We start from the raw sequence: 25,568 nt of genomic DNA on the forward strand, positions 1-25,568 counted from the left end.
CGCAACGACATCACTTGCTCTCGTGCCCACGACCTTGACTCTTCTGAATTTTCCACCATCTGGCTAAGTTTTCATTGTCATTCTATTACTAAATACATCTGTGCTGTTTATCTCTCACCTAACTCTACCAACTATGTAAAATTCTTTGACTATTTGAATTCTAAAGTGGAGCACATCTTGACCCACTCTCCCTTCGCTGAAATCTCCATCCTTGGATATTTCAATGTTCACCACCAGCTTTGGCTTTCATCCTCTTTCACTGACCATCCTGGTGAACAAGCCTACAACTTTGCTATCCTCAACGACCTAGAGCAGTTGGTCCAGCACCCTACACGTATTCCCGACCGTCTTGGAGACCGGCCCAACATTCTAGACCTCTTCCTTACCTCTAACCCTTCTGCTTATTCTGTCAAACTGTTCTCTCCGTTGGGCTCCTCCGATCACAATCTTATTTCTGAATCCTGTCCTATCGCTCCTGTACACCCTCTGGACCCACCGAAGAGGCGATGCTTCTGGCATTTTGCTTCAGCTCGGTGGGACGACCTGAGAATGTACTTTTCCGATTTACCGTGGAATGATTATTGCTTCCAGGATAGAGACCCCTCTGTGTGTGCTCAGCGCATCACAGAGGTGATTGTCTCTGGAATGGAGGCATACATTCCTCGTTCTTTCTCTACTCCTCACGCTAAAAAGCCTTGGTTTAACCACGCTTGTTCTCGTGCTGTCAGTGATAGAGAGGTAGCTCACAAAAGGTACCAGAGCCTTCAAACTAATGCTAATTATGAACTTTACATTTCTGCCCGAAATCGTGCCAAATCTATTCTCCAACTAACCTTAAAATTCTTTCATTAATAGAAAATGCCAAAACCTTGCTTTCTCTAACTCTTCCCGTGACTTCTGGCATCTAGCCAAAAACATCTCCTCCAACTTCACTTCTTCATCTTTCCCTCCATTTCTCAGTCCTGACGGCAACACTGCCGTCTCATCTATCTCTAAGGCTGAACTCTTCTCTCAAACTTTTTCTAAAAACTCCACTCTGGACGATTCTGGGCATATTCCTCCTACTCATCCCCCCTCTGACTCCTTTATGCCTATTATAAAGATTCTTCAAAATGATGTTTTCTATGCCCTCTCTGGCCTCAATCCTCAGAAGGCTTATGGACCTGATGGAGTGCCTCCTATTGTCCTTAAAAACTGTGCCTCCGTGCTGTCACCCTGCCTGGTCAAACTCTTTCGCCTCTGCCTGTCAACATCTACCTTTCCTTCTTGCTGGAAGTATGCCTTCATACAGCCTGTGCCTAAGAAGGGTGACCGTCTCAAGCCCTCAAACTACCGCCCTATAGCTTTACTTTCCTGTCTATCTAAAGCTTTTGAATCAATCCTTAACCGGAAGATTCAAAAGCACCTTTCCACTTCTGACCTTCTATCTGATCGCCAGTATGGGTTCCGCAAGGGGAGTTCTACTGGTGATCTCCTTGCCTTCCTAACTGACTCTTGGTCATCCTCTCTTAGCCGTTTCGGTGAAACCTTTGCTATTGCGCTGGACATATCAAAAGCTTTTGATAGGGTCTGGCACAAATCTTTGCTTTCCAAACTACCCTCCTACGGTTTCTATCCTTCTCTCTGTACCTTTATCTCCAGTTTCCTTTCTGACCGTTCTATTTCTGCTGTGGTGGATGGTCACTGCTCTTCCCCTAAACCTATTAACAGTGGTGTCCCACAGGGTTCTGTCCTATCTCCCACTCTCTTTCTGTTGTTCATTGATGATCTTCTTTCCAAAACGAACTGTCCTATCCCTTCTTACGCCGATGACTCCACTCTGCATTACTCAACTTCTTTTAATAGAAGACCCACTCCACAGGAACTTAACGATTCAAGGCTGGAGGCAACAGAACGCTTAGCCTCAGACCTTACTATTATTTCCGATTGGGGCAAGAGGAGCCTGGTGTCCTTCAACGCCTCAAAACACAGTTTCTCCACCTATCCACTCGACACAATCTTCCAAACAACTGTCCTATATTCTTCGACAACACTCAGCTATCACCTTCTTCAACACTAAACATTCTCGGTCTATCCTTAACTCAAAATCTCAACTGGAAACTTCATATCTCATCTCTTACTAAATCAGCTTCCTCTAGGCTGCGCGTTCTGTACCGTCTCCGCCAGTTCTTCTCCCCCGCACAGTTGCTATCCATTTACAGGAACCTTGTCCGCCCTCGTATGAAGTATGCATCTCATGTGTGGGGGGGCTCCACTCACACAGCTCTCCTTGACAGAGTGGAGTCAAAGGCTCTTCGTCTCATCAACTCTCCTCCTCATACCTATAGTCTTCTACCTCTCAAATTCCGCGCCATGTTGCCTCTCTTTTTATCATCTGTCGATATTTTCATGCTGACTGCTCTTCTGAACTTGCTAACTGCATGCCTCCCCCCCTCCCGCGGCCCCGCTGCACACGACTTTCTACTCATGCTCATCCCTATACTGTCCAAACACCTTATGCAAGAGTCAACCAGCATCTTCACTCTTTCATCCCTCACACTGGTAAACTCTGGAACAATCTTCCTTCATCTGTATTTCCTCCTGCCTACGACTTGAACTCTTTCAAGAGGAGGGTATCAGGACACCTCTCCTCCCGAAATTGACCTCTCTTTTTGGACACTCCTTTGATCTCTATTCAGGAGAAGTGAGTTGGGGGCTTTTTTTCTTCTTTTTTTTTTTACGCCCTTGAACTGTCTCCTTAGCCTCCTTAGCTGTAACACACAAAAAAAAAAAAATATATATATATATATATATATATATATATATATATATATATATATATATATATATATATATATATATATATATATATATGTGTGTGTGTGTGTGTGTGTGTGTGTGTGTGTGTGTGTGTGTGTGTGTGTGTGTGTGTGTGTCCGCGAGACAAAAAAAATTAGATTAGGCTGTTAAAAATTACTAAAGAAAATTGAGTATATCGCGACATATGGCCAGGTAGCTAAATTAAAATATGGTTATCTTATATTTCTGGCTAGTTTATTTTTTGTTAGAAAGCTAATGCTTGAATTTTAACAGGGCCTTAGTCACAATATTCATAACAGTAATGCCATTAAAAAAATAGCCATCCTCCTTCCCAGTTTAAAAAAAATACTGGACAGCCATTGTTTTCATCCGCTTTCCGCCGCATTGATAATAACAAATAGATTCCAATACTTCTCTAATGTCTTGTGAGTTACAACAAAAGTAGCCTGATTAAATCCAGTGTAGCCGGGCAAAGAAAGATACATATAACATATATGAATAATTTGATATACTTACTTTGGTATGGTTTGTGGGGACAAAAGTTTCCTCACTCGGACCCATGCGGCCAGCAGCTCCGGATTCTTCGGGAAGGAGAAGACACTAACACGAGAATCACAATCATAATTTCCTCTGCAGAGAGGCACGGAACACCTCCCCGGTATCGTGTTGTCACTATAATCATGTATTTATCCTAAAGTCTCGGCAATATGCTGCTGAAATTGCCGCAGTATATCAAGTTCTATTCACGGGTCAACCGCGGTCGCGACCCGGCTCGCTGCCAGGTTCTCCATATAGCTCCCGAGTTACCATACAAGCAGGTCGCTATCCATCGCCCTGCCCCTGTGACCTATGCTGATGTCACGAGCCCTATGCACAGGCCTTCTCCCTTTTAGAAGGCCATGAGTGGACCCACCCCCGCCGCTGCCCCACCCCATTCCACTCTGCGTATTTCCACCGGCTAACATTGCATGCCAAATAAATTTAACCAACCCAACCTAACTTAACCTACCTAACAAGGGGGAACCCCCTCTTTGTAGTGCGGCGACGAGCCTGAAGGGCGAGCCTCCCATAACTCCCTCTGCCAGGGGGGTACCTCTTTGACCGACTGGTTAAGGAGTGGCTCTCCCGTTACGTTGGTCGCGGGTTCGATCCCCGGCGCCTGCAAACATTTCCTTGTCTGGATTAATTTCTCGTGTGTTTCTTTACACGCACTGGCCGTGTGGGAGTGTAGAAAATTAGAAAATTCGGGCGTTTCACTGGTGGCAAAGCGGTGGCATCCTCTCCTGTGATTCTGTTGTGTCACCCCGAGTGGGTAACAGGTAAAATGATGGCCCATGCTCTCCGAAGTTCATAGAAAATGGAAATCTCAACACACATAAATTAATATAAATAGAAATGAGGAGCCGTGTAGTGCAGCGACTTACCTGATGGACGAGCCTCCCATAACTCACTCTGCAAGGGGAGTACTTCTTTGGCCGACTGGTTAAGGAGTGGCTCTCCCGTCTCGCTGGTCGCGGGTTCGATCCCCGGCGTTTGCAAATCTTTCCTTGTCTGGATTAATTTCTCGTGTGTTTCGTTACACGCAGTGGTCGTGTGAGAGTGTAGAAAAGAAACAAATTCTGGCATTTCATCATGACCCCCCATTAACTGAGGGACTTTGCCCCCCTCGACACCTACTTCTGTTTTCCGGAAGTCATTATTTACTGCACTGCATTCAGGGACCAAAGTAGAATCCATAATGTAATTATTAGCTTCCCAAGAGGTGGCTACTCTTTTTCAACATTAGTACGACGACTGTGAGGCGTTTGCCTCTAGACATTACTGAGTAAGTAAAAAGTGATGGACCGCAAGGTGTTCTTCTTCAGTGTTAATTGGGGGCTGGTTAGGCCATGGGACCACGTACGGCCTATTAAGCCCCAGCAGTACAGGTCACTTGTGGCTGTTGTTATTGCCCTGCTAGGCAGGGCGTGATCCCGTCAATCTTGCCTGCACTGCTCCATCCCCGGCATACTTGAAAAGGTTTGTTTATGTGTGACGTGGTAGGGTCAGGAGAGGAGGCGGCAGGGGGGGGAGTTGAAGGGACGGACCAATCACAGACGCGCTGGCTCACGGGCCAATCAGAGACCTCGGATGTAAAGTTGGCCCAGCTGCGAGCAGGGCTTCCCGACCTTGGAAGAATACAAGGAGGGGCATGACGTCACAGAGGTGGAGCCAGCTTGGCTCCGCCCCCTCCCCGCCACGGCCCTCAAGTCCACCCAAAGCATTGCCCGGCTGGCTGAACGCGCGACACCCCCACACCTCATCATTTTGTCTCCATGCCGGCCTGCTCTGCCTTTGGTCACACCCACAGAGGCAGGGGTGGCAGCATAACATTTCCTCGGTAAGATACAATGATTTTTGTGACGAAACATTACAGAAGAGGCGACAAAACTCATGGCCTTCTACGTAAAAGGGAGAAGGCCTATGCATAGGGCTCGTGACGTCAGCATAGGTCACAGGGGCAGGGCGATGGATAGCGACGAAAACGAGCGACACAAAAGAATGCGAGTGATTGCCTAGTAGTAATTTTAAGGAAATCATCTGTAATTCCTTTTCCATGGATTTTACACACAAACAGATCGAATTGCTGGAATGTAGAGGTCTTTGGGTGCTATCAGGAAGTAAGTGGAATTGGTAAGATCAAGTCGCGCCTTCAACCACATATTCTCTCTCTCTCTCTCTCTCTCTCTCTCTCTCTCTCTCTCTCTCTCTCTCTCTCTCTCTCTCTCTCTCTCTCTCTCTCTCTCTCTCTCTCTCTCTCTCTCTCTCTCTCTCTCTCTCTCTCTCTCTCTCTCTCTCTCTCATTATCATTCTCAGTCTCTCTCATTCTCATTCTCATTAAGTAATATAGAAGCCAAAGAAAATACGTGTGTGTGTGTGTGGGGAGGAATTATACTGTTGATCTTGTACGGGTAAACTTGGAGAAGAGGTAACGTGGAGAGGGGGGCGGGGGGAGGAATATGGAGGTCATTGAGCTAGTACCAGTATATATATATATATATATATATATATATATATATATATATATATATATATATATATATATATATATTGCCCCCCCCCTTTTCAATTTTCTGGGTACGCCATTAAGTACCACTCACACACCCTCCGGACTGTCACCGCGTCAGGTTATAATAAAGAAAAGAGTTTGGGGTGAACGTGTCAATATCAATTTATTTCCTGTATCTGATTGATAACTCCAAGTATTGTGGCGGGAACAATAATAGGCTCACGCGGGTTAGAAAAGGCAAACAGACAGTGGTTTTGTAACCGCGGAGAAATCCTCTTACAACACAGTATTTTTTTTTTTTTTTTTTTTTTTTACGTTGTTGCCTATTGCGCCGGTAGGCATCTTCCCGGTGGGGCCTGATGGTCGGCCCAAGGCTTCTTCCAGGTGGGGCCTGATGGTCGGCCCAGCCCGTTCTGGCGCAGGCGAGTGTTTATAGTGGCGCCATCTTGCATTGGCTCATGCTGCCCCCCGGGAACTCGTACTTGATTCGCTTGGACGGCTTCCTCTAGAGTCCGGGTTGATGGGTGGTCTTCAGGACAACATGTGGGTAGTTTTAAGCCACTCGGCGGTGACCGAAATATCCGAGTGGTAGCGTGAGGATTCGAACCCGCGTCGTCCATCACGCGGCGAATGTGGGTCCAGTACGCTATCAATTCGGCCACCGCTGTATATAAAATATACCTACATAGATACAAACAGAGGTGGGCAAGTGCGGTACTTAGTGCGGTAGTGCGGTAGTACCGCACCACAAAAAAAGTTCCGCACTACCGCGCTACCGCAAAAAATTCTGAAAATACCGCACTACCGCGGACCGCACCAAAATATCCTGGGGTACTTTTTTGCGGTACTTTGAAAATTATCGAAGACGACATTTGCAGAGCGGCATGCTCCCAGAAATCTTTTATTTTTATTTTTACAGTGAATCGAGTGGCAAAAATTTAGGTAATTATATAACTTTTCTGACGGCAATTATATTCCAAGCGACCGGAGCTAACTTTTGTGGGGGCGCGCGGCTCCTGAGGGGAAAAGGAGATCATGGGGCAGACGCCAAGGGACGGTGGTGGCGCGAAACGGCGCAAGAGGGTAGGGGGGTTAGAAGGACGTGATGGGGTATTGCACCATGTGTAGCAAGACAGCTTATGTAACAAAATACAAGGAAAACAAGAATGTGTAAGGAGAGGGGAGAGGGCGGGATATGGGGGCTGACGGGGTATTACACCACGGGAAAGGAATGCAGGGAGTCTAATGGCCGAAAAGGGGCGGGGGGGGGAGGACATACATAATACTTAGTACACTTATATCTACTTTTGTGATCCTTTTGTACATTCCACTCTTAACCTAAACTTCCTGGCATTACATATACATGTTTATTCCAGTACCCCATTCAAACACATAAGCTACACACTAGGAATAGGTACCCAAGTGCCTGGCAAGAAGTCAAGTGCTTTGTGGGAAATTCATGCCAAATTCTTTTTTTTTTTTTTTTTTTGTCATATGACTAACATAACCTATCCTATAGTATTTATTCTTAGTGGGGGCTGCTGCCCCCACACCACTGCTATTTGGATAGTTATTAAGATACATGCTTGTAATGGGAACTCCTGAGTACTTGTCAAGCTCCTAATGTACTGGTACAGTACCCAGAAATTTGCTGTAAAATGGGGGGCTTCCACTTCGCTGCCAATGGTATTCGCCAGGGAGGGATCCTGTCTCCCTACCTGTACAACGGCTACACAGATTATCTCACTGCCGCTCTGCGTGACACAGGTACAGGCTGCCACTTACATGATAGGTGCATCAACTCGCTGAGTTATGCTGATGACATGGTACTGATGGCGCCCACAGTGGAGGCTCTGCAAGACCTTATTGGAGTGTGTCAGGCGTATGCTGCCACGCACGATATTGTCTACAACACCACCAAGACAAGAGTGAATGATAGTGCCGCCGCCACACTCCAGGGTGGACTACCAGACATCAGCGTGGCTAAGTGGGAGTGCCCTTACATTTATGGATAGATGCACGTACCTGGGCCATGTCATCAACGGGAAAAGGACCGATGATGATGACATCAAGAAGCAGACCACCAAGCTCACAGTCATCGGCAACACGCTGCTGAGGAAATTCTTCTTCTGCAGCGCAGAAGTGAAGTTGGAGTTATTCAGGAGCCACTGCTATTCTCTCTACTGCACCTCGTTGTGGTCGCAGTATAGGGATGCCTCCGTGAACCGTCAGGTCTGTCATAACGACATCCTCAAGCGGCTTCTGGGGCGTCCTAGATGGACTAGCTCATCCCTGGCCTTCACCGGGCACGGAAAGAACTGTCTGACTGTGCTGCGTCGCCACGCCGCGTACAGTGTGAGGAGTATAGAGTGCAACAATCTGGCAACTCCATCATCACCTCCGTCAAACATAGCTCGGCCTCTGTATGTGGATCTATGCGGCGGGAGTGGCTGAGCCTTATATTCGTGTAGATTATGCATAAGTGTGCCGTGCACACGCATATATAATTATAAGCTGTCAATTATTTAAGCGTATTTGTATCTCGGTTGATCTCGATCGGTTTACTTGTCCTGTTTTTATATATGCTGTTGGGCGAAATAAAACTATTATTATTATTATTATTATTATTATTATTATTATTATTATTATTATTATTATTATTATTATTATTATTATTATTATTATTATTATTATTATTATTATTGTGACATAACCAAGGCAATGTAAGAGTGATTTACACGGGTCATTTCAAAAGAAAATTGTAAAAAAGATTTTCTTAAACATTGAGACAAACGTTGACATTTGGATTGTTTCGACTCGTAAGGTTATTTGCATAGCTTTATTTAACAAAATCACAATTTTAAGGGCTATACTGTCGTTCTTTTCTTTAGAGCTTAACTTCCTAGCACATATAAACTTTCAGTCAAATCAAGTGAGTGCTATGTGAGTGCACATTGGTAGAGCTAGAGTTGTCTCCTTGATTTGAAACGATGTTTTTTGACAGACGTTGATCATGGGAGTCGGCAGTAACTACGGAGACTGTGGTATTGGGTCTCGCTTGACTGTTACTGCCATTACTAATGGCCTCCAGCGACAAACATCGTGTCTCCGGCACCGCCACAATGGTCAGCACGGCCATGGCCAGACTGACCAGTGTGAATAATCTAAACACTCCATCCATGCCCAGAGTGTCTACCATCTGTAGAAAGGTTTTCAGTGAGATAAAGACGGCCAAGCTGTGACTTAACATTAACAATGGTAAGCTGACCGCCCGACAGGCAGTGGGTAGAAGTTCTCCTTGCACCAAATCAATAACGGGGACGATGATTCCTGAGAAAAAATGTAAAACACCGATTGAAATGAGAGGGAGCCAGGAGACAGCTGCACCGCTATCCTCCTGCAACTGAGTGTATGAAAAGCCATACACAATATTGCAAACACTGATATAGGATAAAAAGACGACAAAAATTGGTTTCCGTCCTATAAAATCGATTAAAAAGATATGGACCATTGTACCACTCAATTTGAGGAGACTGCACATAACGGCACTATCAGCGGGATCCAGAGGGGTGCCTGGGGTATCTAGGATTATCATAAGGTACGGAGTTATTGTTACGATGCCCTGAAAGGCAAAAATAACAGAGAGCGTACATAACAAAATAAATGTTTGCAATGTTGGGGGTCGAGCAAGAAATTTCAGCTGCTGCCAGAAACTACTTTTGCTGTTGGAGGCAGCACTGGCTTGAGACACAATTCCTTCTAACTCTACTTCAACATCGTAGTGGCAGCCTCTGAAGAATTTGAGGGACTTGCAGGCCTCGGTAACACGGCCACGGGCCACTAGCCAGCGAGGGGAGTCAGGTATAAAAAACAAAGCAATTATCGGCGGGATCAAAAAGCATCCATATAGGAGGCTCAGCTGTCGCCAGGTTAGCTTCAGACTACCCATGAAATAGGAGGAGCTAAACCCTATTTCTCTGGCGATGCATAACACCCCCACCAGCCGCCCGCGTATTCTTTCGTCGGCTACCTCGACAATGTACATGACTGTGGACGGCTTGACCAGTGCAAATGTAAAGCCCATGAGTAAGCGACACAGCATGAGGACCCACAACTGGTAGGAGAAGACGAGGCCGATCCAGGCGATGACCCCGAGAGGCAAGCCGATGATAATGACCACCCGACCACCTAAGGGAGCCAACAGCTGTCCGGTGACCAGGGAGCCCACCATGACGCCCGCGTTGACGATGCTCACTGTATAAAGAAAGCTTGATTAGTTGTCAATATCTTCTCATGACAGAAAATGCTGTGTCCACCCTGAACAGAAAGCTGTATCCTCCCATGACCGAAATCTCTATACTCCCATTATATAAAACTTTATCCTCTTATGAAAAGACATTTAATATTGTTACTAAAATGACAAGTATGTAAAGTATAAAATTGTCTAAGCAGAAAAAGAAAGTTTGGGTAACGGTAAAACATCTCACAAATCCTGCTTCGTTAACATAAAACAGGATAGAACTCGGAGACCACAAGGTCTAGATTATTCTTCATGAATTATATGATGATAATGATAGAGATGATGATGATAATGATGATGATGATGATGGTTATAACGATGACGATAGTGTATGAAGTGTATGAAAAAAAGCAAAATGAACCAAAGAAAAAAGGGCACTGACGGCAAGTCTCTCATTACAGAGTTTTTAAATACAACAGTGCCTTTGTCTTTGGCCCCTAAAAGGTCTTTCGTGATGCTGTCAGGGGAGCTGATCGCCTGCAACTGTCTAAGATAGTGCTTGGAGGAGAGTTCTTTCTGCTTCCAGAACGGGACGAGGTGCACATACCTCTGAAAGTTGTAGACTTGTAGCAACATAAAACAGGAGGAGGAAAAGGAAGAATATGACAAGGTTGAATTTGAGGGCTCATGCGATGATGATGATGATGAAGAAGAGATGCTCCTCATACATGGACATTGGAGCCCCTTTAATGGACACACTTGGTATGTAGGAGGATGTGATGCTTGGTTGTGCAAGGGCTCAAATCTCATGAAACATTAATTAATAATGTATCGAATTATGTATTGCTCTCGGGGAGCTCATGTAGTTGTATTTCATGTTCTTAGGGACAATCTTTATAATTGTGTTGTAATTAAACATTGTGACCTCTTTCAACCAGTAGCATCAGGCTGGAGTAGGCCTACAAAATACAAAAAAATAGTTTCTAGCCGTTATTAATCTTATGTTGTGAGAGTTGATTTACCGTGTTTCATGTTTCTCAGATGGACATAAAGCGTGCATACCTGAGATTCATTGGTAATTGACCTTGACCTTGACTACAGGTGACCTTTAAAAATGCTTAACAACCCTAAACTAAATATGAGCGCAGTTGCACAATATATATATATATATATATATATATATATATATATATATATATATATATATATATATATATATATATATATATATATATATATATATATATATATATATATATATATATATATATATATATATATATATATATATATATATATATATATATATATATATATATATATATATATATATATATATATATATATATATATATATATATATATATATATATATATATATATATATATATATATATATATATATATATATATATATATATATATATATATATATATATTTTTTTTTTTTACAACAAAGAAGACAGCTCAAGGGCACAAAAAAAGGAAACAATAAAGCAAAAAAGCCCGCTACTCACTGGTCCTACAAAAAAGAATCAAAAGAGGTGGCCGAAAGAGAGGTCAATTTCGGGAGGAGAGGTGCCCTGATACCCTACTCTTGAAAGAGTTCAAGTCGTAGGCAGGAGGAAATACAGAGGAAGGAAGATTGTTCCAGAGTTTACCAGCGTGAGGGATGAAAGAGTGAAGATGCTGGTTAACTCTTGTATAAGGGATTTGGACAGTATAGGGATGAGCATGAGTAGAAAGTCGTGTGCAGCGGGGCCGCGGGAGGGGGAAGGCATGCAGTTAGCAAGTTTGGAAGAGCAGTCAGCGTGAAAATAGCGATAGAAGATAGTAAGAGAGGCAACATCGCGACAGAATTTAAGGGGTAGAAAACAGTCAGTAGGAGGAGGAGAGCTGATGAGACGAAGAGCCTTAGACTCCACTCTGTCCAGATGATCTACGTGAGTGGAGCCCCCCCACACGTGAGATGCATACTCCATACGAGGGCGGACAAGGCCCCTGTATATGGATACCAACTGCGCGGGGGAGAAGAACTGGTGGAGACGATACAGAACGCCCAACCTCGAGGAAGCTGATATAGCGAGAGAGGAGATTTGAAGTTTCCAGTTGAGATTTTGTGTTAAAGATAGACCGATGATAATTAGGGTTGAAGAAGGTGACAGCTGAGTGTTGTCGAAGAATAGGGGATAGTTGTTTGGAAGATTGTGTCGAGTTGATAGGTGGAGAAATTGAGTTTTTGATGCATTGAAAGACACAAGGTTCCTTCTACCCCAATCAGAAATGATAGCAAGGTCTGAGGTTAAGCGTTCTGCAGCCTCCAGTCTGGAGTCCTGTACTTCCTGTTCGGATGGCCTTCTATTGAAAGAAGTTGAATAATGCAGAGTGGAGTCGTCGGCGTATGAGTAGACAGGACAGTTTGTTATGGAAAGAAGATCATTGATGTGTATATATATATATATATATATATATATTTATATATATATATATATATATATATATATATATATATATATATATATATATTAAAGCTAAGGAGACAGTTCAAGGGCGTAAAGAAAAAAAAAAGAAAAAAAAGCCCGCTACTTACTGCCACTGAATAGATGTCAAAGAAGTGTCCATAAAGAGAGGTCAATTTCGGGAGGAGAGGTGTCCTGATACCCTCCTCTTGAAAGAGTTCAAGTCGTAGGCAGGAGGAAATACAGATGAAGGAAGTTTGTTCCAGAGTTTACCAGCGTGAGGGATGAAAGAGTGAAGATGCTGGTTAACTCTTGCATAAGGGGTTTGGACAGTATAGGGATGAGCATGAGTAGAAAGACGTGTGCAGCGAGGCCGCGGGAGGGGGGGAGGCATGCAGTTAGCAAGTTCGGAAGAGCAGTCAGCATGAAAATCTTTGAAAATGGCGATAGAAGATAGAAAGAGAGGCAAAATGGTGGCGGAATTTGAGAGGTAGAAGACTATTAGTATGAGGAGGAGAGCTCATGAGACGAAGAGCCTTTGACTCCACTCTGTCAAGGAGAGCTGTGTGAGTGGAGCCCCCCACACATGAGATGCATGCTCCATACGAGGCCGGATAAGGCCCCTGTAAATGGATAGCAACTGTGCGGGGGAAAAGAACTGGCGGAGAAGGTACAGAACGCCCAGCCTCGAGGAAGCTGACTTAGTAAGAGATGAGATATGAAGTTTCCAGTTGAGATTTTGAGTTAAGGATAGACCGAGGATGTTTAATGTTGAAGAAGGTGATAGCTGAGTGTTGTCAAAGAATAGGGGATAGTTGTTTGGAAGATTGTGTCGAGTGGATAGGTGGAGAAACTGTGTTTTAGAGGCGTTGAAGGACACCAGGTTCCTCTTGCCCCAATCGGAAATAATAGTAAGATCTAAGGCTAAGCGTTCTGTTGCCTCCAGCCTGGAATCGTTAAGTTCCTGTAGGGTGGGTCTTCTATTAAAAGTAGTTGAGTAATGCAGAGTAGAGTCATCGGCGTAAGAATGGATAGGACAGTTCGTTTTGGAAAGAAGATCATCAATGAACAACAGAAAAAGAGTGGGAGATAGGACAGAACCCTGTGGGACACCACTGTTAATAGATTTAGGGGAAGAACAGTGACCGTCTACCACGGCAGAAATAGAACGGTCAGAAAGGAAACTGGAGATAAAGGTACAGAGAGAAGGATAGAAACCGTAGGAGGGTAGTTTGGAGAGCAAAGATTTGTGCCAGACCCAATCAAAAGCTTTTGATAAGTCCAGCGCAATAGCAAAGGTTTCACCGAAACGGCTAAGAGAGGATGACCAAGAGTCAGTTAAGAAGGCTAGGAGATCACCAGTAGAACGCCCCTTGCGGAACCCATACTGGCGATCAGATAGAAGGTCAGAAGTGGAAAGGTGCTTTTGAATCTTCCGGTTAAGGATTGATTCAAAAGCTTTAGATAGACAAGAAAGTAAAGCAATAGGACGGTAGTTTGAGGGATTGGAGCGGTCACCCTTCTTAGGTACAGGCTGTATGAAGGCATACTTCCAGCAGGAAGGAAAGGTAGATGTTGACAGGCAGAGGTGAAAGATTTTGACCAGGCAGGGTGACAACACGGAGGCACAGTTTTTAAGGACAATAGCAGGCACTCCATCAGGTCCATAAGCCTTCTGAGGATTGAGGCCAGAGAAGGCATAGAAAACATCATTTTGAAGAATCTTTATAACAGGCATAAAAGAGTCAGAGGGGGATGAGTAGGCGGAATATGCCCAGAATCGTCCAGAGTGGAGTTTTTAGAGAAAGTTTGAGAGAAGAGTTCAGCCTTAGAGATAGATGAGACGGCAGTGTTGCTGTCAGGACTGAGGAGTGGAGAGAAAGATGAAGAAGTGAAGTTGGAGGAGATGTTTTTGGCTAGATGCCAGAAGTCACGGGAAGAGTTAGAGAAAGCAAGGTTTTGGCATTTTCTATTGATGAAAGAGTTTTTGGTGAGTCGGAGAATAGATTTGGCACGATTCCGGGTAGAAATGTAAAGTTCATGGTTAGAATTAGTTCGAAGGCTCTGGTACCCTGAAGCAAACGCCTACGCGGAGGACTGTACCCTCGGACCACTTTTGTGGAATGTGTTTTTTAATGATCTTCTCCACCTCATACCTGAAGCAAACGCCTACGCGGAGGACTGTACCCTCACATTCCCTTGCGACGGTACAGATCACTGTGCAACCGTCGCCCTTATCAACCAGGTTCTACAGACCGTCTCATCGTGGGGACATCGTTGGCAGGTTGACCTGGCACACGACAAGACACAGGTCATGCTGGTCTCAAGGCGACGCTGCCCCCCAGCCATCCCCACTCCCCCCATAATCCTACAAGGGAAGGTGCTGCCCTTGCAACAGTCAATCACTGTCCTTGGCGTGGAGGCGAACAACAGCCTGTACTTCACCAGCCACGTCAGGAAGACTGCATCCAAGGCAGCAGGACGGCTGAACTGTGTCAGGCGTGTCTCCCACCTCCTTGATGCGAAGGGAGTGTCGAACCTTTATGCTGCCCAGGTTCGCTCCCTCATGGAATACGCCCCCCTGACATGGTCATCCTGCTCTCCATCATACCTGGGTCTTCTCGACAAGGTACAAAACCGCGCCCAACGGCTCATCTCTCAAAGGGCCGCCCCAAACCAGCAGCAACCCACTCCACTACATCCTCTTCAGCAGAGGCGAGACGTGGCTGGCCTGTGTACCATCTACAAGGTACACATGCAGGCTGCTCCGCACCTCGCAACTCTCCGGCAACAGTGGGCAACACCACACCCCCACGCCACCAGGGTCGCTCTGTCGAGGGAACACCAGCTCACCGTGCCCTTCGCCAGAACGGAGACTTTCCTCCGCTCATTCGTGCCCCGATATACTAGACTCTGGAACTGCCTGACAAGACACACTGACATTCACACATCCAATACACTCCACACTTTTAAAAAAGAAGTGAACACCTGGTTATTGTCTAATGTACACCACTAACTTTATCACTGTACTGTCCATTATCTTGTAACATAACTACAGATAGTTATTCGGAACCTTACCGGTAACTTTTAGTTGTCATGTACCACCTTATGTAATCATGCTTAGTAAATAAAAAAATAAAAAATAATAAAATAAAGAAAGAAATAAAGATAAAGAGACAAAGAAAGAAAGAAAGAGATAAAAAGACAGAGAAAGAAATAGAATAAAAAGAAAGAGAAAGAAAGAAAGAGAAAGTTAGAGAAACAAAGAAAGAAAAAAAGCAATGAAGTAATAAAGAGAAAGAAACAAAGAAAGAGAGAAAGGAAAAAAATATAGAAAGAAAGAAATAATTAGAGTAAGAACGAAAGAAAGAAAGAAAGAAAGAAGAGAGAAAGAAAGAAATTGAGAAAGAATTAAAATGAAAAATATAGAGACAGAAAGAGAAAGAGACAGGAAGAGAAAATGAAAAAAAGAGAGGGAAAGATAGAAAGAAAAAGAAAAAAAGAAAAAGAAAAAAGAGATGAAGAAAAAGAAAGAAAGGAAGAGGAAGAAAGAAAGAGAAATAAATAAATACTGAGAAAGAAAGAGAGCCTCCCCTTCTTAATCCACACTCCTTCTATTGTCTCCTAGGATGTGCAGGTGTGTGTAGGAAGCATGGAGGTAGAGGAGAGAACGGTGGGATGGGGTGGGGTCGCGGTGACAGGCTCAGAGCGAACTTCAAAGTAAAGGCTGTGGAAGTGGAAAGCTGCCTCCTGCTCAGCTAAAAGTGTAAGACTGACAACGGCCCCGACTGTACCCTCCCGACATGAGCAAATGCTCTTTATTGTCGATCTCTGGGCACTGCCAGGACCTCACACACCACAAACCCATCCCCCTTGCTCAAGGGGGGACAGTAACCACTCCTAGTCAACGGAAAGAATCCAGCCAGAGCGAGCTCGAACTGCCGCCCTGTCAGACCGTGAAGCCTGGCAGCGCTGCGCTCTAACCAGCTGCGCACCGGAGAGGTGTGTGTGTGTGTGTGTGTGTGTGTGTAATTCACCCCACAGCCAGCAAGTACCGGCTGGCAGATTAAAACAAGGCTCATTAGTCGAACTCTGAGTACTGCCGGGACCTTCACACACCACACACCCAATCTCCCTTGCTCAACGGGGACAATAACCGCTCCTTGTAAGTGGAAAAATCCCGGCCTGAGCGGGTCTCGAACCTCCACCTGCCGAGCGGTGAAGCCTGACAGCGCAGAGCTTTACCACTGAGATGATATTGTTATTCCTATTATTATTACTATTATTATTATTATTATTATTATTATTATTATTATTATTATTATTATTATTATTATTATTATTATTATTATTATTAGGGGAGGCGGTGGCTGATTGGATAGCGTGACGGCCCCGCGTCCAGGATGACGCGGGTTCCCGACCAGCCCGGTGCCACAAGCTGTGATTTTTCAGTCACTGCTGAGTGGCCTAAGACTACCCACATTTTTTTTACAGCAGAGGAAACAGCTCAATGGAAAAAAAATATAAGGAAACAACAATGAAAAAAAAGCCAGCTACTCATTGCTCTTATAAAGAGCGTTCAGAGGAGTGGCCGAAAGATAGGTCAATTTCGGAAGGAGAGGTGTCCTGATACCCTCCTCTTGAAAGAGTTCAAGTCGTAGGCAGGAGGAAATACAGATGAAGGAAGATTGTTCCAGAGTTTACCTGCGTGAGGGATGAAAGAATGAAGATGCTGGTTAACGCGTGCGTAAGGGATTTGGACAGTAAAGGGATGAGCTTGAGTATAGAAAGTCGTGTGCGGCGAGGCCGCGGGAGGGGCATGCAGTTAGCAAGTTCAAAAGAGCAGTCAGCGTGAAAATATATATATCGATAGGAGATAGAAAGAGAGGCAACGTGACGGCGGAATTTAAGAGGTAGAAGACTATCAGTAAGAGGAGGACAGCTGATGAGACGAAGAGTCTTAGACTCCACTCTGTCCAGGAGAGCTGTGTGAGAGAAGCCCCCCCATACGTGCGATGCATACTCCAGTCCATACTGGACATGTTGTCCAGAAGACCACCTATCAACCCGGACTCTAGATTCTAAGATAAAAAATGAGCTTCGGGGAGTAGCAAGAGCCAATGCAAGATGGCGCCAATATAAACACTTGCCTGCGCCACAAAGAGCTGGGGCCGACCATCAAATCCTACCGGCGCCATAGGCGAAAACGTAAAAAAATAAATGAGTACAAAAAAAATACCGGCGAGTGTGTGTGTGTGTGTGTGCGTGTGTGTGTGTGTGTGTGTGTATTCCACCACGGCCCGATCACGAGTTTGACTCGCAATCGCCAGCAAGTACCCTCCCGATTAGAGAAAGGCTCATTAGTTGATATCTGAGTACTGCCAGGACCTTACACACCAAACACCCCATCCCTCTTGCTTAAGGGAGGACAGTAACCACTCCAAGTCAGCCGAAATAAACCGGCCTGAGCGGGGCTCGAACCTCTGCCTGACACGCCGCGAAGCCTGGCAGCGCAGCGCTTCCGATTGCTGAGAACCAAATGACTGAACCTCGTCAAATTTGTTTGATGAAGTTCTGCAGAAGGGGTAGATTCAGCTACATGCCCCCTTATGGAGCGTGTATGAGGTTCCCTGTATCTGTTTACAGGCCTGCTTAAGAACTGTTCGGTTAAGAATTGTTTCCAAAGCTTTATAAAGGCAAAAAAGTAAAGAAATAGGACGGCAGTTTCAAGGATTAGAGCGGTCACCCTTCTTAGGCACAGGCTGTATGTAGGTGTACTTCCAGTAGGAAAGGTAAATGTTGACAGGCAGAGACGAAAGAGTTTGACCATGCAAAGTGTAAGCACGGAAGCACAGATTTAAAGGGCAATAGGAGGCACTCCCTCATGTCCATAAGCCCTCTGAGGATTGAGCGCAGAGAGGGCATAGAAAACATCATTCTTAAGAATCTGAATAACAGCCCTAATCGTCAGGAGTGAAATTTTTTTAGAAAATCTGAGCAAAGAGTTCAGCTTTAGAGGCAGATGTGATAGTGGTGTTGCCATCAAGACGAAGGAGAGATGGGAAAAATGAACAAGTAAAATTGTTTGAAATATTTTTGGCTGGGTACCAAAATTCTTTGGAAAAAATTGAGAAAGCAAGGTTTTGTCATTTTCTTTGGATGTAAGACTTTTTTGGGTTAGTAGGAGAATAGATTTGGCGCGATTCCTGGCGGACATGTAAAGATCATGGTTAGCAGGAGTGCAAAGGCTAAGGTACCCTTGGTGAGCAGCCCTTCTATTTCTGATAGCACGGAACAAGCGGGATTGGATCAGGGCTTAAAAACCACATGGATCCACATCTATCCACATCCACATCCTTCATTTCAGAGACAATCACCTCCGTCATGAGCTGGGCACACACAGAGGGGTCTCTGACCTGGAAGTAGTAATCATTCCACGGTGTTGATGAACCTCCTCGAAGGAAGCCAAATAAGCCACTTTGCGACACTGTGACAAAGAATGAATTACTGCTCTTTAGACCACACCATGCAAAACACTTGACACAAAGCAAGCAACAATTTATATCAATAAATGCAAACTGCACACTGTTTTTCAAAAGACTTCAAATGTCAATCCAGGCAAGGGGACGTTGACAAGTTCTTTGAACGAGAACTAGGAATTTCCGCCATCCATTTCGGATATAGGCCAACTACGACAGGGAAGAAAGTCAGATTTACTGGAATTCCTGGAAAAGCTATCTCCTTCGTTACATCATGCTCCTGATCTTGAGGCAAGGGTCCATGATGATGCTGCTGTTGCTCATATGCTGAAGCCACGTGGAAGTCGTACTTTTGAAGATTTCGCCCAACAGATATCCATCCCCTACCTTCCTTCCTAAATGGAATTTGTCAACAGAATCGTATGGGACAGATACTTTCCAGGAATTCTGAAACAGTCCGCACGTGATCACGGGTTGCAGAGCGGGTCCAGTCAAAGGCAACCTGTTTCCAGAATCGCCTATCCAAAGAAACTCTCAAAGTTTCCTGATACTAGACCAGAACAAAGAGAAATTGCATAAATGTGGCACATTGTACAAAACAAGGACTGCAAAAGGTGGTTATCCGCAAAGTAAACATATGTGTGGTGGTTATGGCACTCGCAGGCTAGTTTTGGTGCTGGTGCAAAAAATTTCGCCATATTGCTGTCCATGAGATTGTGAACAAACTGGGCCGTAAAGCGAGGCTCTTGTGGTTGTTCTTTTTTTTTTTTTTACATATGGCCTATAGCGCCGATAGGCTATTCCTTGGGGGCCTGCTGGCAGGCCCGAGCCCGTCATGGCGCAGGAAATTGTTTATAGTGACGCCATTATTCTTGGCTCATGCTGCCCCCCGGAGCTCATTCTTGATTTCACTTGGACAGCTTCTTCTAGAGCCCGGGTTGATGGGTGGTCTTCAGAACAGCATGTGGGTAGTCTTAGGCCACTCGGCGGTGACTGAAAATTCCTTGGTGGTAGCGGCGGATTCCAACCCGCATCATCCACAACGCGGCGAAGCGGGACCGGCACGCTAACCACTCAGCTACCGCCTCCCTGCCTCATGCCGTTAGTGGGTATGATACGGTGTTAGATTCCTTTGGTTGTCTGGTTAGCTAGGTGTGCATGTCCCCCTGTAATGGACCCTTGCCTTGCTTTATCAGCAGGACCCAGTGATATTGATACTTCATCCTCAGTTGATTAAGTTGAGAGTTTCATCGTTGTAATGTACAGCCGAACCTGTGCACACAGCATAGTAAGCGAAGCACGGAAACAATTGTTTGCCAGGGGCTCCATAACAATTGATCATACTCCACCGAAGGAAGCATTGTGTCCCCCCGTAAAGAGGGCTGTGTAACAAACAGGATACATATGGTCTCAAGCTCTCGTGCCTGATTAATTTATTCCTAGTCCTGGACTCTTAGTGGAGTGAAAAAGGTTTTGGATGGAAGCCATTCTGAACGGACGGACGTGACGCATCAGCTTCATGCTATTAATTAACTGATTTTCTGTGGCCGTAGAAAAGTGTTCGTATTAGTTTTTACGCTCCTGCCTTTTCAATTTCAGTAACAAATTAAGAATATATTTTGTTCTTCCGGACTTCCAGTTGTGTTGAGGTTGCTCTTTTACAGTTATATTATATGTACATAAATAAAACAATATTTCCATAAATAAAACAATATGTACATAAATAAAACAACATTGCTGTACCAATTTTGACGTTTTCTTAGATTATACAAATACAACTTTTACTAAGTACATTATGAAAAGATAACTTGAGACTAATGGTTAGGCGCTGTTGACGTGTTGTATAAGGTGTCACAGGCTGCTGCTGCATATATTATATGCAGCAGCAGCCTGTATTTGTATAATCTAAGAAAACGTCAAAACTGGTACAGCAATGCGAACCACGTTGTTTTATTTAAAATTCAAAACATTCATCGCCATACTTTCCTATATCTTTTGTTTCACTTAGTGTCTTACATCAAGGAAAAAAAAAAAAAAGGAAATTGACCCGTCTGCGTAGATATGTACAGCATAAACTTAGTGAACTTCTACAAAAAAATTACTGCGTAAGGCTTAACCGAAGAGCGTCAGGTTTGGCGGATCCAGGTAGAGGTCGTCAGTGTCTGGGTTGGTGAACTGTGGCAGCACGACCCCCGGAAAGCCCCGTGAGTGAGCCACGCCGCACATCGCCCAGGACATCAGCAGCACTACCAGCACCTGGAGGGTGGAGACAGAGTAGGAAAAATGCCTGAATTAATCATCAGCTAACGGCAAAAGAGGACCAAGTTATTAAAGAATAAACATTACATAAGTATGTAGATGCACAGACTTTTCCACATTTGAATTTTGTATATGATTAGTAATGATGAAGCCGATGTAGCCTTAGCAGTATTTTCCACGACCATTTTACACACACACACACACACACACACACACACACACACACACACACACACACACACACACACACACACACACACACTCTCTCTCTCTCTCTCTCTCTCTCTCTCTCTCTCTCTCTCTCTCTCTCTCTCTCTCTCTCTCTCTCTCTCTCTCTCTCTCTCTCTCTCTCTCTCTCTCTTTCTCTCTCTCTCACTTACAGGCCTCCGGGGCAATCACTTGATGGCGATCTTGAAATGTACAGCGTCTTAAGGCAGTCACTTAATAACAGCGACGCACTGATACTAGGAGACTTTAACCTCCCCCATATCGACTGGGCGACACTGTCGGGTACAGAAGGTGAGTCCCATAGAATGATCGAATTTCTAGAGGAAAATTATCTAAGCCAAATGGTTTCTGAACCAACTCGACAAAATAACATACTTGACCTTGTTATAGCGACCCAAGATAACCTAGTCAGTAATGTCACGGTAGGAGAACACCTCGGTTCCTGCGATCATAAACTAGTGCGCGTTGACATTAGAGCTCAAACATCGGTGACTGAAAATAAAGTTAAGGTGCCCAATTTCAAAAGAGCCAACTTCGTAGAAATCCGACGAAAACTAATAGATATGCAACTATCAGATGACGGCAATGCAGAGGACGCCTGGCTAAACTTTAAAAATCACTTACTCACTCAGCAGGACACATTTGTCCCCTTGTGCGAGAAGCGAATTAACACTAATAAAAGTCCACCTTGGTTTAATAGCGAAATTAAACACTCAGTCAAGGAGAGAAAATTGTCTTACAGGTTAAAGAAAGACCAAAGCACGCCCGAAAACATTAGACTTTACAATGATGCAAGGCGACGAGTAAAAAGATTAGTGCATCAGGCAAAGCGTAGATATGAAGAAAATATTGCAGCCAACTGTAAAAATAATCCGAAATCCTTCTTCAGTTACATAAACAACAGAAAGGCGATCAGAAGTGGAATTGGACCTTTAACAAACAGCGACGGTGCACTTGTGACTGACAGCCAACACGTGGCAAACCTATTAAATAATTACTTTTCCTCGGTGTTTAATAATAACAGTCCTCCCACCACCACCACCAACACCAGTACTAATGTAAATCCCGAGCATGCATTGTCTAACTTTGAAATAAAACCCGATGAAGTCCTTAAAGCCCTCAAATCACTTAAAACAAATAAAAGTCCTGGACCTGATAAAGTATATCCAACTCTGCTGAAAGAAACAAAGTGCGAAATACTCTCCTCCCTCACAACCGTATTCAATATATCCTTGCGACAAGGCATTGTCCCTTCAGATTGGAAAAAGGCTAACGTGACACCGATTTTTAAGAAAGGAGACAAAAAAGTACCAGGTAATTACAGGCCCATTAGTCTAACTTCGGTTGTAGGTAAGCTACTTGAGGGCATAATTAGAGACAAAATTGTGAGTTACCTTGAAAGCCACTCATTAATTGGGGACTCACAACATGGCTTCCGAAACAAAAGATCCTGCCTATCAAATCTATTAACCATTTATAACGACCTCTTCACTGTTTATGACGTAACCAAATCACTGGACGTAGTCTATCTTGATTTCCAGAAAGCGTTTGATAAAGTCCCGCATCATAAATTATTTTACAAATTAAAGCAAATAGGTATTGACGGTCAGGTAAACCAATGGATCGCGAATTGGTTGAGCAACAGACAACACAGAGTAGTGATTGACGGATTTAACTCAGAGTGGGCGCCGGTCACTAGTGGCGTCCCTCAGGGCTCGGTTCTTGGCCCAGTGCTCTTCATTATTTACATCAACGACGTGGATGTTGGACTCAATAACCGCATTAGTAAATTTGCAGACGACACAAAGATTGGTAACTCGGTTCTCACTGACGAAGACAGGCAAAGCCTCCAAGAGGATTTGCACAATATTTCATCTTTGTCGGATTGATTGGTGTTGCCCTTTAACGTAGACAAGTGCCAGGTCCTTCAAGTTGGAATGAGGAATAAGTTTGATTACGAAATGCGCGGCGTTAAACTCAAAAGCGTTCAATGCGTCAAGGACTTGGGGTTCAAAATCGCGTCAAACCTCAAATTCTCACAGCAATGCATCGATGCAGCAAATAAAGAGAACAGAATGTAGGGCTACATTAAAAGAAACTTTTTATTTAAGAATAAAGATGTAATACTCCCGCTCTACAACAGTTTAGTCAGACCCCACTTGGAATATGCGGTACAGTTTTGGTCTCCCCACCATGCAAAGGATATTGCTAAATTAGAAGGTGTTCAGCGTCGGGCAACGAAAATTATCCCTTCCTTGCGCAACAAATCCTACGAAGAAAGGCTTTCTACCCTTAACATGTTCTCTCTTGAGAAACGTCGCCTCCGAGGAAAATTGATCGAATGTTTTAAAACACTTAATGGTTTCACTAATGTAGACAGATCAACATTGTTTATGATCGATGACACTTTGCGCACGAGGAACAATGGCGTAAAACTCAGATGTAGACAAGTAAATTCAGACTGCATCAAATTTTTCTTCACCAACGTTGTAGTGCGAGAATGGAATAAGCTCCCACCATCAGTGGTCCAGTGTAACACGATTGACTCCTTCAAAAATAAGCTCGACCGTCACTTCCTTCAACTTAATATCAACTAGAGTAGAAGGGAAACGTTTTGGAGTCTTCTGATTAATGTAAAATCACTTAGGTTTAAGGACAGACCACCAAGTCTGGACCATGGGGTCTGTGTGGTCTGATTTTCTATGTAAATCTATGTAAATCTCTCTCTCTCTCTCTCTCTCTCTCTCTCTCTCTCTCTCTCTCTCTCTCTCTCTCTCTCTCTCTCTCTCTCTCTCTCTCTCTCTCTCTCTCTCTCTCTCTCTCTCTCTCTCTCTCTCTCTCTCTCTCTCTCTCTCTCTCTCTCTCTCTCTCTCTCTCTCTCTCTCACACACACACACAAAAAAAAATCCCTTCTTCTCGGCTCCGGCCCTTGATGTATTGTATACACATATGCCAAACCAATCTTCTAAAAAAATCGTGTGATTCTCCATTGGATAAAAAAGGAATGAATGCTAACACAACTTTATTTGAAAGGCATTAGCAGTAGCTGAGAGATAGTAAAAATGATAGCCGTGCATCTCTTTTCTCTCTTCTGTCCATAGTTTCATGCTGACTGCTCTTCTTATCTTGCGAACTGCATGCCTCCACTTCTCCCACGGCCCCGCTGATTACGACTTTTGCTCATTCCTAAACTCTCCCAAACCTTTATACAAGAGTTAACCAGCATCTTCATTTTTTTATCCCTTTCACTGGTAAACTCTGGAACAGCCTTCCTTCGTCTTCATTCCCTCCTGCCCACGACATAGTGCCTTCAAAAGGGGAATGTCAAGACTCCTCTCCATCCAATTTTTACCCTCCTCCAAACACTCTTAGGTGGAGGGGGTTAGTGGTTAGTGCTGGGGATAGTGGTAGTGGCCGGGTGTCGTATATGGGGCGTGTGGGGTGTCCAATAGTAGGTTAATTGGGTCAGTAAACTGATTGGTGAGTGTTAGAGGTGGAGGAGGTTAGTGGTTAGTGCTAGGGTAAGTGGTAGTGGCAGGGTGTTGGATATGGGGCGTGTACTTAGTGGATACTGGCCAGTGGCCACTGGGTACTGTGGGTAGTAATGAGAAGTTAGGAACTTAGAAGAGGCAAGCAACATTCCCCCTCTGGGGGCGGATTCAGAAAGCACTTACATCGATGTAACTCCGAGATGCATCCCTCCGCATTTACATCGGGATTCAGAAAACAGAAAAATAATGTAGCCGAGGATGTATCTCGGTCGTAAATGACGCCTGCCTCAGAGGAGGTGTAACACTTGCACCATTTTTCAATTTTCAGTGAAATGCTTTATATATAATGTTTCCCGATAAAGAAATAAGAGTATATGAGTCAATAAAGCAAAATCGTTCCATAATAGCGAGATGCTACAGCGGGAATGGAATATATCTTGTGGAGTTCACTACAGCCGTCAGTCCGTCAACGGCTGAAGAAGAGGAAGACTGGTGTTCTTTTTCTTCTTCTTTTTGTCCCTCTGTATCGCTTCTTTGGTCCTCCTTGGTTATTCAGACTCAAAT

The 25,568-nt window shown here is 44.3% G+C and overlaps 1 protein-coding gene across 1 annotated transcript; it reads right to left on the reverse strand.

Annotated features, from left to right (window-relative positions):
• Positions 1-8,562: 8,562 nt before the first annotated feature.
• Positions 8,563-21,477, reverse strand: LOC127005561 (solute carrier family 2, facilitated glucose transporter member 6-like). The gene is made up of 2 exons (XM_050874496.1): positions 21,144-21,477; positions 8,563-10,102 (listed from the first exon to the last, which is right to left on the reverse strand). Exons 1-2 carry the CDS (start codon positions 21,262-21,264, stop codon positions 8,772-8,774), a joined length of 1,452 nt encoding a protein of 483 aa, XP_050730453.1. The 5' UTR covers positions 21,265-21,477; the 3' UTR covers positions 8,563-8,771.
• Between the last annotated feature and the right edge of the window lie 4,091 nt (positions 21,478-25,568).

This window comes from Eriocheir sinensis, chromosome 30 (genome assembly GCF_024679095.1).
Source record: "Eriocheir sinensis breed Jianghai 21 chromosome 30, ASM2467909v1, whole genome shotgun sequence".
NCBI lineage: Eukaryota > Metazoa > Arthropoda > Malacostraca > Decapoda > Varunidae > Eriocheir > Eriocheir sinensis.